The sequence below is a fragment of the Aptenodytes patagonicus genome, chromosome 1, assembly GCF_965638725.1.
Source record: "Aptenodytes patagonicus chromosome 1, bAptPat1.pri.cur, whole genome shotgun sequence".
NCBI lineage: Eukaryota > Metazoa > Chordata > Aves > Sphenisciformes > Spheniscidae > Aptenodytes > Aptenodytes patagonicus.
Window position 1 is genome coordinate 199,984,135 of NC_134949.1, and position 17,839 is coordinate 200,001,973.

Sequence of the window (17,839 nt, forward strand, 5' to 3'; positions counted from 1 at the left end):
CCTTGAGTTTTCAAGTCACCCCTTGGTAGGACATGTCAGCACTGCAAGGTTAACAAAAGCACTGAAGGGTAGTGTTAGGTGTGGTCTTTCATATAGGACTGGCTGCTGAATCACGGGGCAGCACACTTGCTCATTGCTATGAACAAATAAATTGTTACTCAGTCAGAAGTGCTAGAAAGGCCTGGGAATAACAGGCAACAAGTTGGGTAAGTGCTGTGCCCAGGGACAGTATGTGCAACATATAGCATAGATGTGCCTGGGAGAGCTTGGAAATACTTAGACTCAGAGTACAGATATCGGGAGTGCATCCCAACCAGGAACCCTCCTGCCAGGATGCCCACAGAAACGATCCAACATAGCACCATAGGCAGCTCATGTGAACCCGGCAGTAGTTTATTTTAGCCACATCCTTTGACTCTCCTGTCTATGCTGAGGGACGATGAATTTAATTTTTTTTTCCCAATTCTTACGATTTTAGGAATACAAATCCTACTTTAAACTGTTTTCCTAACACGATGATATTTCAATCCTTTATTACAAAGATATTTTATCAAGTAATCCGGATATTTGTTAATCTGCAACATATTATTTAACTTTACTTGCAGACAGATCTGATCATTGTTAGACAAGTGTCTGCCAAAAGTAATACAGGCATTATTTAACCTCTCTGGAGGGAGAGGTCACAGAAGATTTCTTCTCAAGCTGTCTCCAATCCCTTTGTTGTTGACTATGTAATTAAAAGAAATTTCCAATATGTACATGAACATATATATACCAAATCTGCTATGCAGTTCTGCTTTATCTATTTTGTCTGATTTTACAGAAAATTGAACATTCCAGAAAAACAGACAAACAAACAAACCCCCAAAACCAGGCATTTTTTCACTTTACAAACAGCGGGCTTTTAATGCAATTTTAAAATCAGCTTTTATCACTTCAGACTGATGGTTGTTTGCATAATGACCTGATGAATCACCTAGCAGCTTTAGCAAGCTACCCAGAAGCAGCTGCTAAAACACTCAAAATAATCTGTTACAGACAAAAGAAGCTTAAATGTTCCCAGTATCATTCTTTAGAATAATTCTGGTATACCTCAAATGGGAATTATGATAATACAGAGCATTATGATCGAGTAAAATTTACATTCAGGCACTGAGCTTATGCCAAGCAAAGCTTCCCCAGCCATGTGTCCACCATACCCTTCCCAAGTAATCCTTCTCTATCCTCGAATTGCTGTCACACCATCCACCACCCAACCTTTCCTCTCTGCCCTGAGGGAAACCAGTTTCCACAACGCGCTGCTGGACGGGAGTCACACATCAGAATCTTCAAATACCCTTAACGGCATCCCTGAGACACGAGGAAACCTATTCAGTTCTTCACAACGGCATTAAACCTTTGGCCTGCAGAGGTATCCGGGCACTTCACTACCACTAAACTTCACGGACTTCCCGGCCTCGGATCACTCGGCCGCCGCCCGCCTCAGTCGCCCCGCGCCGCCCCTCCCCTCAGCGCCCAACGGCTACTCCCGGCCCGAGCGGGGCCCGCGGGCCGCCTGCGAAGGGGCGGGGCTTAGGAGCCCGCCCTCCCGTCTCTGTGGCGACGCGGCGAGTCGCTTCCCGCCCTCAACCTAGCCCACCTCGTCGCCGTGGCGACTGCCCCCGCCCCTTCCGGGAGCGACTCGGAAGCGGCGGGGCGGAAGCGGCCGGGGGCGCCGCGGTGGGCTGTGGCGGGGGCGGATGAGCGGGCGGCGGGGGCCGCTGTGCGGGGGGCAGGGCCCCGCGGGAGGCCGGCAGGTAACGGCGCTCGGCGTCGCGAGTCTCCCCCGCCCGCGCTGGGGAGGGGGCGGTTGGTCGGGTGGCGGCGGCCCCCTGCGCCCTGGCGGGATGGGCTGGGCCGGGTGGGCCGCGGGAGCTGAGGGCCTGGCCTGCGCCCTTCGGCCCGGCCGCAACGCGGCCTTGCGGCTTGGCCCGGCCCGGCCCTTTCCGGCTGGCTGTTGCGGTCGGTGGCTCCGTTCGGTCGCTCTCCGCCCTCGCAGGTAGGCCCGTGTCCGCGGGGACGGCAGCAGCCCCGGCGGGGCGGAGGTGCGGTTGGCCCGGCTGCCCGCCTGGCGGTGCTCGGCGGGGCGGTTACAGCAGGGCCTGGGCGGATCGGGCTCCCCGTCCCTCGCGGGGCTTGCACCTGCGCCTCGCTCGCGGTCGGGCTCGGTGCTCTCTCGGTCTCCCGCTTCTAGGACGTGGCTTCAGCGTGAGCCAGGGCAGGGGCGGAGAGGTTGCTCGGAAAGCAGCTTGCCTGTAGGGTGGCACGGATGGACGCCCCCCTGGGCCATCCTGTGCAGGCTCCTTTTCGCCCACCACCTCGCCATCTGCCAGAAGCCAGCAGGTTTCAGCCTTGCGGGGAGCTCTGAGTCACTGTGGCTTTTTTTCTGTTGAAATTGTTTCCACGCTGAAACAGCTGAGTAAGGTTTAGGGAGGTGTGAGGTAGCAGGCGTATGTCATCTGAGATCTAGGAAGGTGTTTGCTAAAGCCATGGCTGATGTGGAGTGTAGCTGCAACAGAAGTATTTCCACAAATTAAAGTTATGTGTGGTGGAATTTCTTAAGTGAATGTTTCAAGTATAGTGAGGCACTGTAGTTTTCAAATGTGAAAGCAAAATTGACTTGAATTTTCACATCTCCTCATTGGGAATGATACTAAGGACAGGATTTAAAGATTGGGGGGTTTGAGCTAGGGTTTCTTTTCATGCAACTATCTAGCTGAATTTAAAAATGAAACGGCATAGGGACATAGTATCTGAGGGCGAGGACATCTAAGGAGCATGCTAGTGCTGTGCAAATTTTATTCACTTCGTAATTGACAGCCTACTGTGAGTCAGTATTAAACTAACATCTCAAAATAGTGCTAGAAGGCACTGCTAGTGGAATTGTTGTCTGTGGAATAATACCTTCATAAAAGCAAAACAAAAAAACTAATAGGGTATACTAAATGTTCTGGCTGCTTGTCATTAAACATTCTAGCCTTCTGTGGATGCGATGTTTGGGGTGTCTAGGTAGACTGCTGCAATAGAGAAGAGTACTTGGCTATATAATTTCAATTATATGCTTATTGTTATGTTACTACTTAATATACTAATGTAAAATGATTGTACAAAGTAGTAGTCATTAGAATAGGAACCTCTGCACTTACACTGAATGGAACTTTTTTGTTTCTACTTTTGGAGGAAAGGATACTATGCAAATTAAATTTAAGTACAATTAACCACTGAAAATGTTGTATTTAAATAAAATGCTTATTTAGTTTTTTAGTGGTATTTTTTCTCCTTGATTTTTTTTTCAGTACCCCAAGTGTGACCATAAAATATGACTCTCTGCCTACTGCACCAAACTTCTTAAGTACTTCTTTTGCCATTTGGTCACCTGGCTTCAACTACAATGGTAAGTTATGATTCAGGTAATATATTTTCAGATCTTTTCACTCTAGCCTGCTATCTGTCTGGCTGATGAGGAGAATGCCATTAATGTTTCCCATTTTCTTAAAACAAATTATTTTGCTTGTCGCTCCTGAGTTGTGATATTTCTTTTTTCAGGGATGTCTTCCTTCATAGCTTGTAAATACTTCTAAACACTTAGTCACTGTCTAGTGTATCATAGGAATTATCATATAAAGCTAGTAGTGTGCTTTCAGTCATGACTGGTGTTAGACAGTTGAGTACGAAGTATAAATCCTGCCTCCATATAGTATTCTTTTAGTTACAGGTGACAATATTGCCATGGATTTTTACCTACTGTCAAGCAGTCAGTGAACTGAATGTCTGAAATCATGCAGTTATCCACTAGACCTATATAGAAAGCATGAATATTTGACATACTCATATAAACACCTAAACACTTTAATGTTCTGCAGTGGTAGGTTCTAATGAGTTATAGCATGTCAAGTGCTTTTTATTCAAGAACAGGTAACAAATTTTGTATTAGAGACACTGTAGGTGAATGGTAAAAAGCCCGAGTATTTTTGCTGTATATTTCTATGTTGTTACTGTAGTATGCTTTTCTCCCCTGAATTCTATTTAATGTATGAAATAACTAGTACTGCCATGTATTGGACGTGGCTCATGTGCCTTCTGTTCCTTGAGGTTTGAGTAAAGGTATTTGCTTTCACAAACAGCTGATAGGGATGGGTTAAACTGAGGAAAAAACACAAATATCTATGTGGGAAGGAGTACCTATTACAAGTGTTTCTAAGCTTTACTGAAGAGTGGAAGATGCTCCAAAACACTTTATTTTTTGAATAGTGTAGGCTAGATTTTCTACTTGTCATCTCTAATTGTTTTGGTTAATATTTGTTATTTTATTAGGTGTAATTTCTAGTCCTACTTTTAATTCTAATTGCCTTTCATTGTTCTAAGACTTCATAATTTAGTCAAAACCTTGCAAGTGTAGACCCTTGATAGTGGGATTAATTACTGTTGACGCAGTTACATGAGGTTTCAGCTGCTAAGTTTAGTATGTGCCAAAGAATGTTTGAGCCCATCTTCTAACTATAAATTCATATCAGTAGTAATAGAGTTTTTGTAGTGGTTTTTATGTATGAGGATGTTTAAACAATTAATGGACTTTCTAAAAAAACCTTTGTAATTCTTGCAGCAACAAGCTTTAGAACTGGCATTGGATCGTGCAGAGGTAAGGAGTAGCTACATTATTTGTTTGCACATAATATATTGGTCTCCATTAAAAAATAACTCATATTTTTATATTTCTTCTGAAAAATGGTGAAGGAGCATGCTATGTAAATATATGTGTGTGTATAAATAATCGCCCATACATGTAACGCTGGTTTTGCAAAATTCTCACTAAAATTGCTGTTTAGTCACATATTTGTCTCTTACCCGTTGTACTGAGAACATCATCAGGTACAATGATGATAGCCTATGTAGAAATTCAGTTTTCTCCTTTTAAACCAGCAAATCTGTGTGCTGTGAAATAAGCGGAGCTGTATAGTGGTGATCCAGAGACAGCTGGCAGAAATAGATGGCAAAATCCTGTTTATGTTTTTAAGGGTAGCCCAGTTAGAACGAAGAGGCAAGTGCCTTCACATTCATGTTCTTTCATGCTGACATCTGATATAATGGTTACCTTGAACCCTGTTATGGGAAATACATGTTTCTGTGGGAGGACCTCTCTTCATTGAAATTCTGAACTAAGGTGTTAATCAAAATACTTCAGACGAACAGTAGAGACTTGGAAAAATCTTACTAGAATATAAGCTACATTTAATGTAGGGTGATATCTTTATTCGTCTTTTTTAATTCAAATATTTAATATACACGAATTGTATTTATAATACACAGCTCTACAGAGAAAACTAGTGTAAATGCAAGAAAAAAGGGGAAAATTAAACTACCTGAAGTTGATTATGTTGAGGACTACTTGATTTGTAAATATTGTCGAGCAAGTATGCATGAATTTGATTGTATTTTAGCATGTTAATTTCAGTTAACTACTGCAGTAGTGTTATTTACTACTGTAATTACAAAACAAGAATGTAAAATCAAGACTTTGTGTGCAACTCATGCCATAGCCATGAAATGCTGTGTTTCGCAGCTAAATTGAGATATGTCCTTGTTGATGACTGTAACATACACTAGGTCGTGTTTGTACACTTTTGAAACAGTCATGTACCATAACTCTTAATTACTTTCTGTATCCATAGAACACTGTCTGGTAATGATCTAAAGTTGCCTGGTAGCTAGAATTAAATTTCTTTGTAATATATATGTTAATTTTTTGTTTACTTTTCTAGTATATAATTGAAAGTGCCCGTCAGAGACCTCCCAAAAGAAAGTATTTATCCAGTGGAAGGTAGTAAGAGTTTCAGTATTTAGCTTTTAAATAACATTTCTTTGATTTAATTTTGGTTACATTTTAAGCTTTTTTAATTTCAGAAAATCCGTATTTCAAAAACTCTATGATTTATATATAGAAGAATGTGAAAAAGAGCCTGAGATAAAGGTAAGTGGAAATTGCTGAGAAGCTTTTCATTGCTGTCTGAACAGGCAAGTTCAGAAAATACTTTTTTATTTCACTTATTTCCTTTGTTTAAAAAAAAGAAGAAATTCTGGTAATTACTTAAGGCTAACACTACAGGAGAAACAATTTTTATGACTTTTGTGGACTAAACTGTGTAATTTAATAGCATCATCTTAGTTCAGTTTGAAATAAAAACAAGATGATGGGAGGGCCAATGGCTACCTGGTAACCCTAAATCTGTTTTTAAAGGTAATAAGGTAGAATGCTGGCAGAGGATTGTAAAGACTGTGCTCTTGGGATGCTTTTCTATATACAAAAAGAGAGAACTTCAAAAGAATGGTCTAGAATGCAGAGGTGTATCTAACAAGTTTATTAGCTAACAGTACTATTAAAATAACTGAGTGATATAATATGACTAGTAAGGCCTAGACTGGCTTGAATGACCTGTTCATTCTGACTTAATCCTGCATCGCTGAAGTCAGTTGTCAAGTTCAGGGCCAGTGTCAATGCCACATGCATTCTTGTCAGCATCACTGTTTCAGAATCAATTGCTTAGCATGACTGCCATAGGAAAAAATGCGGAGAATTTTTTAGAATCTGGGCTTTGCTGTAAATTCAGATTTATTTCTTGGGTAACTGATGAACTGCTAAGGCGTTTTGTGAAATTTTTTCATGATGTTAACAAAGAAGCTCAGACAGGCTTAGCAACAATAAATCTAAGGTGTAAAAGGCACAAGCTACTTTGCTAAACTGTGAATATCAAATGGAATGAGAAGTATGGAATCTGCTGTATTGCTGCTTCCCAAGGAAGTAAAAACCTATGAGAAGACAAATGGGAATGAGATATTAGTTACTGAGCACCTGTAATTCTTTTTGGTGATTCTGATGTAGTTGGTTTTATTTAGCATATGATGCTGATTCAAATCAAACGTGAGTAAGGTGTTAAGCAAATTACAGACTTGAAAAGATTAAAACATCAATAGTGAATGAGTAACAAGATATTTGAGCAGCAGGGAGAAGATCGGGCTTGCTAGACTGGAATCTGGAAGAAAAGTAGGATTTCAATGTGATAGTTGTTGCTAAACTAGAAGGCACTAGGGAAACTTACCCAACTATAATAAAATTAAAGTAGTGAAGAGAGTTATAACATCACAGTAGATGAAGTGGATTATTGCTGATTTAGATTTGAGTAAAAATTTAAGTTGTTGTTTACTGAAGAATTGGAAGCTTATTGTGATAGAAAAATTTGTATTTAGAGCCCTTATTCACTGAACGAAGATGTGGATAGCTAATAGATATCTTGGTCTTATGTTATGGATTGTAGTTATTGAAAATGAGAAGCTCAAAGATCGAGGTGCAAAGGTTAGAAGATAATGCTATTGTGAAACTTCATCCATGAACATAGGACTGCTTATTTGTCTCTTTATTTGCACAATAAAACTCAAGAAGGAAATAGTATTCTGAGTAGAGTTTGGCCAATGGCTTGAATGTAGCTTAAAGGTTTTAGTGTACAGAGTTGTCAGTTTCTATTCCAGTATAGTACCATCTTGATGGTACAAGTTGTAATTATGTTGTTCACTCAGAAGCAATTTTTAAATTAACACTGAATATTATTTTTCAGTCTTAACTTTCTCCCTTTATCTTAGCTCTTGTAATACTGCATCTCTCCCATGTTCCTATTTTCTACCCTCCAGTTTACTTGGTCACTCATATCCTTGTTCTTCGTGTTCATAGGGAAGACCAGATTTTCCACAATAATTCACAAAGGACTAATTATTCATCCTCTATTAGTCTAGTCTGTACAGCTTCGTTAATTCTTAGCATCTCTTCTATTTGTGCATATGCACACTAAAGAGAGAACTAACTATGTTGAGGTGATTATCTAGAGCAATTTCTTTCATTTGGACTCTAGTTTGCAGCATTCCTGTACCTAAAAGTTAAAAGAAATAAAAATCAAAACAATAATCAATAATTTTGGAAGCAGTCTTAAACACAAATGTGGAAACAGACCTGGTCTGTGGGCTGGAAGGATCTATGCTAGGCAGGTAAATCTGAGGGGCTCCACTACAAAAAAAAAAAAAAAAAAAAAAAAAAAAATCATCACTCATCAGTCCCCTGTTCTCAGTTGGTGCCTTCTGACAGCTGCCCATGGTAGCATCAGTGTGCAAGCATGAAAACATCTCAGAGTAACAGTGTTCTGAAACTTTCACTAATGAAAGTCACTTGACTTTCACGTTGGACTAGTGCAAAAATAGTAAAGCACAGATCTGTTACTTTGCTGTAAAAGTGCTTCTAAGACATACACTGGTAGCTGTGGGGAATGAGTAATTATGTTACATGAATAAACCAAATGGTGCCAGATAACAGTGGGGTTTTTCTTGCTTGTTTTGGTGGGATTTTTTTGTCCTTGATTAATCTCTGATGGTGATGAATGACATGCAGGGTTGGATGTATTTGGGAAATTGTATAAAACATCGTCTTGCATGCATCTTTCTGTTCTTGAAGAAAATATAACTAACGTGTGTGTAAGGTGAGGAAAAAATTGACAAAGCAGACTTTGTTCAGACCACAGTATTCCTGAAGTTTGATCTGCAAAAACTTACCTTAGGGGTGTTACTTACGAACCAAATGTTTTCTTGCCTCCACTACAGAGGCTGCATGGCCCTTGTCTTTGAGCTGCATTAATACTAGTCTCTATTGGAATGGCAGCCTAAAGATTGACACAGCCAGTTACATCCTAGTGGAAGTATACTTAGTTACGAGTTGCAGTCTTCTCTTAGGATCTGATTTTGGTTCAGCTAGGTCACAAACATCTTTAGTCTTATGTTTATTCCTTGTATTTTGTAACCAAAAAATGATGCTTCCTCAAGTTGTTTTATCGAGCTGGGTTTTGTTTTTCAGTCAATATATACAAAACTCCACTTTGCTTTTTCTGCTTCCTGAAAGAACAATGCTTAGCATTGTTCATGAAGTTAATTTTCAAATAGTTAATAGTTCTGATGAGGTTGAGACAAAATTGTACATTCCAAGGTGCATCTTCTATGCATTCGTAAAGTGGCGCTGGGATTAATGAAACATGTCCAAAGTCAAGGGAAGAACCTGGGGTGGGTGGTTTAGATTTCCATTTCACAGAGATATAGTAAATAGCTACAAGAGCATTTTTTTATGGAGGTGATCTGTTTGTTTTATGTTTTTTGACCAACTTTGCAGTCATAAAGGTAAGTGGGAAAATCGATTTAAGATGCTACAGGGAGGTACAAGAAAAGCAGTCATGATAAAGATAAAATCATAATTTTGTGTAACACCAGTACACCGTTGGAGGAGTAGGTATTAAAATTAACATTTCGCTCATAGCCAAGGATGGAAGAGTAACAAACATAGCATAAAATCACTACTTCAGTCTTGTTAGGCAGGAGTACTCGGTATTCTTCATTCAGTGGTAGTCATCAGAAGTCACTGGGAGCGAAAGGAAGCACCTGTGTCTTCTCTGTGCTGCTTCCCAGCCATCACTCAGTCACTGCGGTGCATGTTCAGGAGGGAGGAGTGCCGCTTTTCTGTGGATGAATTCAGAGAGGGTTAGGAGTTTTAGCTGATGTAACAGAGCAGTATAACTGGCCTGGTTGCTTTGTATCTGAACTCTTGCAATATACTGCGATGAACACTTAAGAAATGTAATACACCTCAGGCCACTCCTTGATCTTTAAAACCTTTCCAGACGAGACCTGACCTAATGCTTAATATCAGCTCTGAGCTCGTATCTCCAATAGCCAGCTCAAAGGAGAAAGCTGATTATTGTAGTCATAAAAAATTTTCACGCTTAGTGAAATGTAACTTTACCTACTTATTGAAATGTTTGTACTTATAATGCTAATTTACTTCAATGTTGTCATGGATGGAGCAAGACTGCACTTCACTCGTAAGAAAGAAGCAACTATACACTTTATTGATAGAAAACAGTGAGTTAACAAAGTTCAATGGTACATGCGACAGTGATTTAACAAGATTCAATGGCAAGGTACACTTGATTATTTACTGCATAGAGGACAGGGTCAGACAAAACTGTCAGGGAGACCCTCCCGTTGAGCCATGAGATTCAGAAAGGACCCCTTTGCTTTCTCAACTCCTTCTCAGAGAAGAGTCTAGGTGCGGCTGGATCCAAACCTAGTCCCAGACTTAGTCAACCGTTTATGTCTAAAGGATTATATATGCGCAATTAATCCTTCATATCACTTAGCTAAGATTTCAAAGTTTAGCATGCTATTAGTCACTTACCGAGGATCTGTTGCAGCAAGGAATCTCTCAACCTCGAGGAGAAACCTTGAGAGGTGTCCCTACTCCAGGGGAGATCCTGTTGTGCAGCCCGCTGCTGTGCAGGAGAGCTCAAAGGGCTCTTGGGCTGCTCACTATTTATAGGGGTAAGATGATTGACTCATAGTCATATCTGCATACTGATAACTGTGGTTAGGTGGGTGCATTTCTCACAGTAGCCCTTGGTTATTGTGGTGTTTTCTGGCTCTCGAATCCACTTTGAGCTGGATGCAGCTATCAGGACCAGCATCCATTACGACCGCCCCTGGTAGTTATCACTTGAGCAGGGTTACGGGAGATAAAGGTCAGGTTGGGCGGGGGAGCACACCGTCACAAATGTCTTAGAGGCTTTGTATTTTAAAATGTGCTTAGAATATGTCTTAAGAAGTTCAGGTCATATGAATGCAGTGTCAAAAATGTTCTTAGGCCTGTGTTACTGTCCTCCCCTCTGTCTTCCCCCTTCAACATCCTAACCCCCAAAAAAATGAAACAAGCAAAAAAAACCCGAGCCATAACTGCCCAACTATTATTGAACAAAACCTAAAAATTAAAAAAATAAAACTAACATGTCATTCGCTGAATAAATTTACATCAGAGTGATGTGATTAACTCAATTTAATTGCATTTACAATTGAATTACCATTATGTATTTTACTTATGAGGTGTTTAAGGAGCAGAGGCCTTCCATAAAAATAAATCTCATGGCTATTTCTTGCATGCATAGACAAATTTCTGGGGAAAAAAGATGAATTGTTTATTTAGAAATTCTATGAGTGGTTACTAGTTAGTATAAATTATTCAGTGCCTGAATAATTCCATCCATTTTGGATGGAATAATGCCCTTAATTAAATGAACCTTTTTCTTCAGCTCATGAAAATAGTAAAGTTGAATTAGAAACGTTAACAGTATTATTAGTAACAACTTCTAGAAGCAGTATTAATTCTGTCCCAATGATAGAGGAATGGAATTGTTTTTATTTTTTGATTGCTTTCTTTTTTATTTTTAAATATAACTTTAGCATAAATAATTAGTTTCTTCTTAACCTCCCTTACATAACCTGATGATCCTTTTTTAAATCAACTCTTACAGAATTCTCATATTCCTTTCTGTCCTCCTAATGCCATTGCATAACTAAATATGAAAGTATTAATCCATCCAACACTGAAAAAGAACTTTTCCATCAAAAGATGAGTATCTCAATTCTTAAGAGCAAAGATGTCAGACTAGTTGAGTGTTGACTTCGCTCTCCAGTGGCAATTACTGTACCCCAGGCTACTTCATACTGTGTCAAAGTGAAAGCCCAATAGCTAGCTACATCCCCTACTCAGCAATGTGTCTGAAAATTGAAGCAGCGCATGTGCAGTCTCTTGTTCTGGGGTAGATGTGGAGGGTGATTAATAGGAGTTTTAACTGAAGAAGATTTTGCCTAACAGGCTACATCACCAGAGTCCTGTATGAGGAATTGGCTTTCCTGTGTAGTCTCTACCTTTAGTGTTGCCATGACATGTTTTCCCCCTTTCTCCCCTGCTCCTCCAGTTCTTTCCCCATTGATTCTCCAGGATTTGTGTGCTACTTGTCCTTTTCTTTGTGTTAGTTTCCACAATTTCTAAACTGTAAAAGGCAGCGGGATGTAGTCACCGTCATCATGGAGAAGAGTTAACTTTGGGCAATGGTTCCAAAAACTACATAGCAGGAGATGAAAAATATTTTCCTCCTTTTTCTCTGCATATCTCTTAAAATGATCTGTTGGATTATATTGCTGTGGTATTCGGGGTTTTGTTTTCGGCACTTTTCTCTTAGGAACAGTTCCCCTACAAGTAATGATCCTGCTTTCTATCTTCCCAATATCTCTGCAAAGATAAATTTGTTCAAAAAGAGATAACCCTAGCATTCAGACTGTCCAACTACTCATTTCACGTGCACCCAACTAAGTATAGTGGGCTAACTTCCAATGAACAGCTCCACCCAGGGATGGTATTCAGCTATGAAATCTACCCTCCAACCAGAAGGTGTAAAATTTATCTGAGGTTTAGAATTCATTGTTTTAAGTTCTCGGGGGGGCTTTTAAAATGTTTAAATTTGTAGGATGTACATGGTGTCTTTGAAACATACGAATTAATTTTAAAAATCTGTTATACATGGAAAAGATCATTCTTGCAGTTAAAAAAGGGAATAGTCTGCAGCTGCTGGATCAGATTTCAGCAAATACAGACAAGGCAATGCAATTAAGAAAGCTTCCAAATGCTGTAATTCAATATTTTAATCCTGGAAAGAAATATCTGCTTCTGTTAGGAATATTTGAAAGTACTAAATATTTTGTTGTTGTTGTTATCAAACAATGTGTAGTGTGTAAATGATGGTATAAATGATGCTTATAGAAATTATACAAATAATAGTGCACTGTAGATTTACAACATTATAGCATAGGGTCATTCTTGTTAACTGTGTTGTCTGTGGATTTATAATTCAAGGGTTTTTTTTATTTAAATGAGTGGGTTTTTTTTTAAATCTGTGTGTATAAGTACGTATAATAATACATAATGAATATACTCTGCTGAATACAGTCCAATTAAATTTAACTGTGCTTGTTTAGCTATATACTTCAACATTAATCTAAATAGTACTCCTATTCTAGCAATTATTTTTATTGCTACTAATTACTTGATAGTATTATGTTCATAAGCAATGTTTACTTTTAAAGCAGAAGCTGAGGCGAAATGTGAATTTACTTGAGAAGCTGGTTATGCAGGAGACATTGTCATGTCTGGTAGTGAACCTCTATCCGGGAAATGAGGGTTATTCACTTATGCTCAGGGGAAAAAATGGTTCAGGTAATATTTTTTGCTATTTATTTTTAAAAATATTCAGAATGCTCTATAAATAGTTAGAATGTGTTGTTGCTTACGTTTAACTGCTCCACAAGGGATTATGTTAGAAGTGGAAAAAAAAAAAAAAACCCAAACCAACACAACTGTACTTGAACTACGAATTTGCATAAAACTGTGAGGTGCTCAGAAACGGTCTCTAACAGTGCAGCGTAAATCAGTAGATATGAGTCTTTTCGATAGCCTTCCATTCTTTTATTTCCCCTTAGCTTCCTGAGTTGCTTATCTGAGCTTCTCTCGCTTCAGGCTCCTTCTGTCAAATTGTTTCTTTTACTGCTTCCTAAATCTAGGTCTGACTAAAAGCATCTGTGTTCCAGTTTAGTTGCATCTTCATGCCACTGGTACTGTGACGTGCAATAAAAGCATACAGTATATCAGCTGGGAGCAAAAATTTCATCCCATTGAGCTATAAAGGCATGTTGCCTTTAGGCACAATAAGAGCAAAATTAAGCTCTGGGAACAGAAATGGATGTAAAAAATACTATGAAAAAAAAAAATTCCTGTTTGGATAGGTTTCCTAGGCCCTGCTTTTTCCTGTGGCAAGCTTGTTTTAGATTTCATGTTGTTAAAGTTTGAACTTGAAAGGCAGAAGAAAAGCAATATGTTTCGTTTAAATTCAGATTCTGAGACCATTCGGCTGCCTTATGAGGAAGGAGAGCTGCTTGAATATTTGGATGCAGAGGAGCTACCACCTATTTTGGTTGATCTTTTAGAAAAATCTCAGGTTTGAAAGTTTTGTCTTCAAAAAGAACTTACGTTTTATACCCAGATAGACCTTGATTTTTTTTTTTTTAATGCTTCACATAGGTGATTCCAACCACAAGATGTAAAACACTTGTGCATTTGGAACTGTAATATTTAATGCCCCAAATAAATATTTTATTGATATATAGGGAAAAAAAATATTGGGGAGAAAGGGATGTAAGAGACATTGTTATGGTTAAGGCTGCCAAACAACTTCAACTCTGTGCTCTAGCAAAATATCCTTTGTTCTTTGTCATTATGAAATATTTAACAGGGGAATTTCTTAAAACTACATTGCTGGCATGTGAAAACACTGCTTTGAAGCAGTATTTTAGGTACATCTAGGTATGTAGTAAAGACCACTGGTCTGACAAAATTAGTGATTAGTTTTATTCATAGTGTCACTACACATTATATGATATATAACAAACTTCTTTTTGGAGGCAGGGGCTGAGGCAGGTTGGTAAATATTTGTTTATTTACAAGTTGGGTTTTTTTGTTTCAACTAGGTTAATATTTTTCATTGTGGATGTGTCATAGCAGAAATACGTGACTATAGGCAGTCTGGTAACATGAAATCGCCAACATACCAAAGCAAGCACATTCTTTTGCGTCCTACAATGCAGGTAAGAAGTGTTTTAAGTCATTCCTCACTGTTAGTTCCTAGGCTGGATTTGAACTATTACTGAACGTATGTTAAGAAATCTTATTATTTAGTTGAAAGCTAATTACCATTATGTCTTCTTCCTCAGACTTTAATTTGTGATGTGCATTCTATAACAAGTGACAACCATAAATGGACACAGGTGGGTTAGTTATTTTAAAACTTTACAGTGATGTGGTAAATACAAAAAAATTTATTTAAATTATTTATTTATTTGTTTAATAAAATCTGATAAACAAAATTGGTTATGTTTTTGATTAATTCAAGCTGTCAGTGATGTGCATAGTGCTGCATAGGATACGCTCCAGAAAACTGCCAAATTAACTTGTTAATAGCATCTTCCCACAAGATGCCATAGAAAACAATAGGATTTGCGAAAAGTTTTGTAGAATCAGACCTTAATTTTTGGTAATGCAGAATGACAGTATTGGAGTTACTCTAACTAGTTTACCCTACTGCATTCACCTTCAGCATACATCCCCAGAACAACAGTTGGAGTCTACTGACACAATTGCTCTTCTAGCATCATTTTGTTATTGATACTGTTACAGTAAAGAGAATCCTAAGTAACTACGGTTGTACAGTTATAGTTATTTAATTGCTGAATAGCATGGTGTACTCAATGTGCTCATTTGTATTTCAGAGGCACAATCATGCTCAAATCCATTTCAGATTGTAATCTAAAGTCCCAGGTAGATTATCTTTATGGCACTGATTGCCAGTCCATCAATATGAATCACTGACAGAAAATGGATTTCATTGCCACTAGTACTGTGTTTAAAACAAAGAAAACAACAAAAAAAAAAGAACATGTCCTCTACTTTTCAGAAGGATTTATTTTCCTATTGGAAACCCCACCCAAAGCTCTGTAACTCATAATAATGGTTAGTGATACTTAACTGTAAATACTTTCTTTTGTCGACTATCCATACACAATTTTTTCAGTTTTCTTTAAGATAATGTGCACATATGCGTAGGTATATATCAACTTAATTAGTGTAAAATTCTTCATATTTTTACATTTAGTAATAGCTGTGTATATTACAGGAGGACAAACTCCTACTTGAGAGCCAACTTATTTTGGCTACAGCAGAGCCTTTGTGTCTTGATCCTTCAATAGCAGTGACCTGTACTACAAACAGACTCCTGTACAACAAGCAGAAGATGAACACTCGCCCCATGAAACGGTAGTATTCAGTGTGAAGCATGTTGAGACTTTCTTTGAAATTTTGTGACGTGTTTCAAAGAAAAATATAAGCAATGGTTTATGTGAAAATATTTCTTCTCATATGCAGTGCTCAAAGTAATATCTACTTAAATATTAGGAATATGAGGAACAGTCAAGAAATTATATCTTATTTTTTAGTGCTCGGTATTGTACTGTATTTCAGTTAGTAGAGGATCTTGTAATATGCTTATTTTTGTATATCAAAAGAATGTGTGTATGTTATTTTCTTAACATAATATGTTATTGCAGTTTTGATTTTGTCCTTTTTTGCGTAATTCATATGTAAGCTGTGTCAGATGGCAGCTCAGTAATGTAAAATACATAAATGGATATCTTGCATATTGGTCTCCGATTTGTTAAAAGCTATGTACAAGTTTAACCCTGAATGAGAAAATCAAGGGAATTATTTATATGCTTGACATTTAGGCTAAACAGAAGTGTAGGCATATTAGAATCTTAGAAAACTTAAAAATAATGTGGAATGCAGTATATACAAAACGTTGAAATTGCTTCACTTTTGTGCATGGTTATTCACTTTTTTCCACAAAAGCTCGAAATGGTTCACATTTGTTCTACTAAGAGTTGCATTCACTCTGTAGAATGAAAACATACTAATGGCCTGTCAGAATTACTGAAATATTTAAAACTAGATTTGCATTGAAATACTATGCTAATAGACATTACCACTGGTTGTACAAAAAAGTATAAATAGTGAAATTGATCAGGCTGTCCTTTAAACTGGAGCTTGGTGGTCAACAAGCTTTCCACTAGAAAAATAGGCAAAGGTGTTAAATGAATGTCCAGAACAACATTAATGTACCAATGGGTTTGGCATGAGACAAAGAATGGAAGGTAGTTACTGTGTTTGTAACTTTATACTTACATAAGCAGTACACAGATCTTCTGACAGAACTGATATCTATGATAATATGCAAATATTTTAAGCTTGGCAACTTTTCAGTTAGTTACTTATTTTGACAATGTACTTCAATTATGCATTTCAAAAATGACCCCATTCTTAGTGCTGAAACACATGAACAGAATACTAGTATTTTTAAAAAATATGAAATCAAGAGTTTGAGTTGTACAGTGTAATCCAGAATAACAATTTTAAATTAATATTTCAAAACCTGTCTTTTAGTCTCAATGTAAGTAGCATTTCCCTGCATATTTTTGTTTGTACACAGGCAGTGGGGAATTCCATTTTGATGGTTTTACAAGCTTATCTGTCATTTTACCATAGGTGCTTCAAAAGGTACTCGAGGTCGTCTCTGAACAGACAGCAGGAAGTAGCTCACTATTCAACTCCACCTCAGCTCAGACTACTTGACTACTTACAGAAAAGAAAGGAGAGGAAAGGAGCCCAGCAGTATGACCTCAAAATTTCTAAAGCTGGAAATGTAAGTGTTCTGAGACAGAGATGGGTATACTTCTAACTATTTGTTTAAAACATTTTAATACATTAATACTGCTTTTTCATCTTCCAGTGCGTAGATATGTGGAAACAGAACCCTTGCTACTTGACTGCACCTTCTGAAGTGGATGTAAGTCCAGTTGTTACCATTAGCAATTATTAGCAATTGTATTGATCATTGTGTTGTATGAAGAAGTGACTAAAGAGTATCCAGTATCAAAGAATGACCTTTAAAAAGTGGGAGTGACTTTAACATTTAAAATTATTTTTCTGTACTGTAAGGTATAAACACAAGCTAAACCATACTAGAATACGTTGCAATTGTAACATGGTAGTTTGGATGAGATAAACAGTGAAAACGGACTTTTAGTATTGTTCATCTGTGGGTTCAATGAGCATGTCTATTTGAAGTTGTCTGATCATATAAAAAATAGAAAAAGAAATGAGGTAAGGAAATTATTTAAAAATGAGTCACTTCTCAGCTTGGTAGAAACTCCTCTTTTTGACATGTTATGATACTATAGGACATAATATTTTCAATAGTTTAATTTTTTTATACAAGAATTCTAG

The 17,839-nt window shown here is 37.9% G+C and overlaps 1 protein-coding gene across 11 annotated transcripts in view; it reads left to right on the forward strand.

Annotated features, from left to right (window-relative positions):
• The first annotated feature begins 1,735 nt into the window (after positions 1–1,735).
• Positions 1,736–17,839, forward strand: part of SUPT20H (SPT20 homolog, SAGA complex component) — a 38,243-nt gene continuing 22,139 nt past the window's right edge. For 7 of the 11 annotated variants that reach the window (XM_076364225.1, XM_076364230.1, XM_076364231.1 and 4 more), the window contains exons 1-12: positions 1,736–1,796; positions 3,336–3,433; positions 4,643–4,678; positions 5,799–5,857; positions 5,941–6,007; positions 13,036–13,165; positions 13,840–13,943; positions 14,473–14,589; positions 14,716–14,769; positions 15,675–15,814; positions 17,099–17,255; positions 17,343–17,399. In XM_076364225.1, coding sequence (XP_076220340.1) covers positions 3,431–3,433; positions 4,643–4,678; positions 5,799–5,857; positions 5,941–6,007; positions 13,036–13,165; positions 13,840–13,943; positions 14,473–14,589; positions 14,716–14,769; positions 15,675–15,814; positions 17,099–17,255; positions 17,343–17,399 — 924 coding nt within the window. In that variant the 5' untranslated portion in view covers positions 1,736–1,796; positions 3,336–3,430. Of the gene's footprint in view, positions 1,797–1,991; positions 2,039–3,335; positions 3,434–4,642; positions 4,679–5,798; positions 5,858–5,940; positions 6,008–13,035; positions 13,166–13,839; positions 13,944–14,472; positions 14,590–14,715; positions 14,770–15,674; positions 15,815–17,098; positions 17,256–17,342; positions 17,400–17,839 lie in introns of those variants that run through there. The other 4 variants (XM_076364228.1, XM_076364229.1, XM_076364234.1 and 1 more) reach the window with 2 other exon arrangements.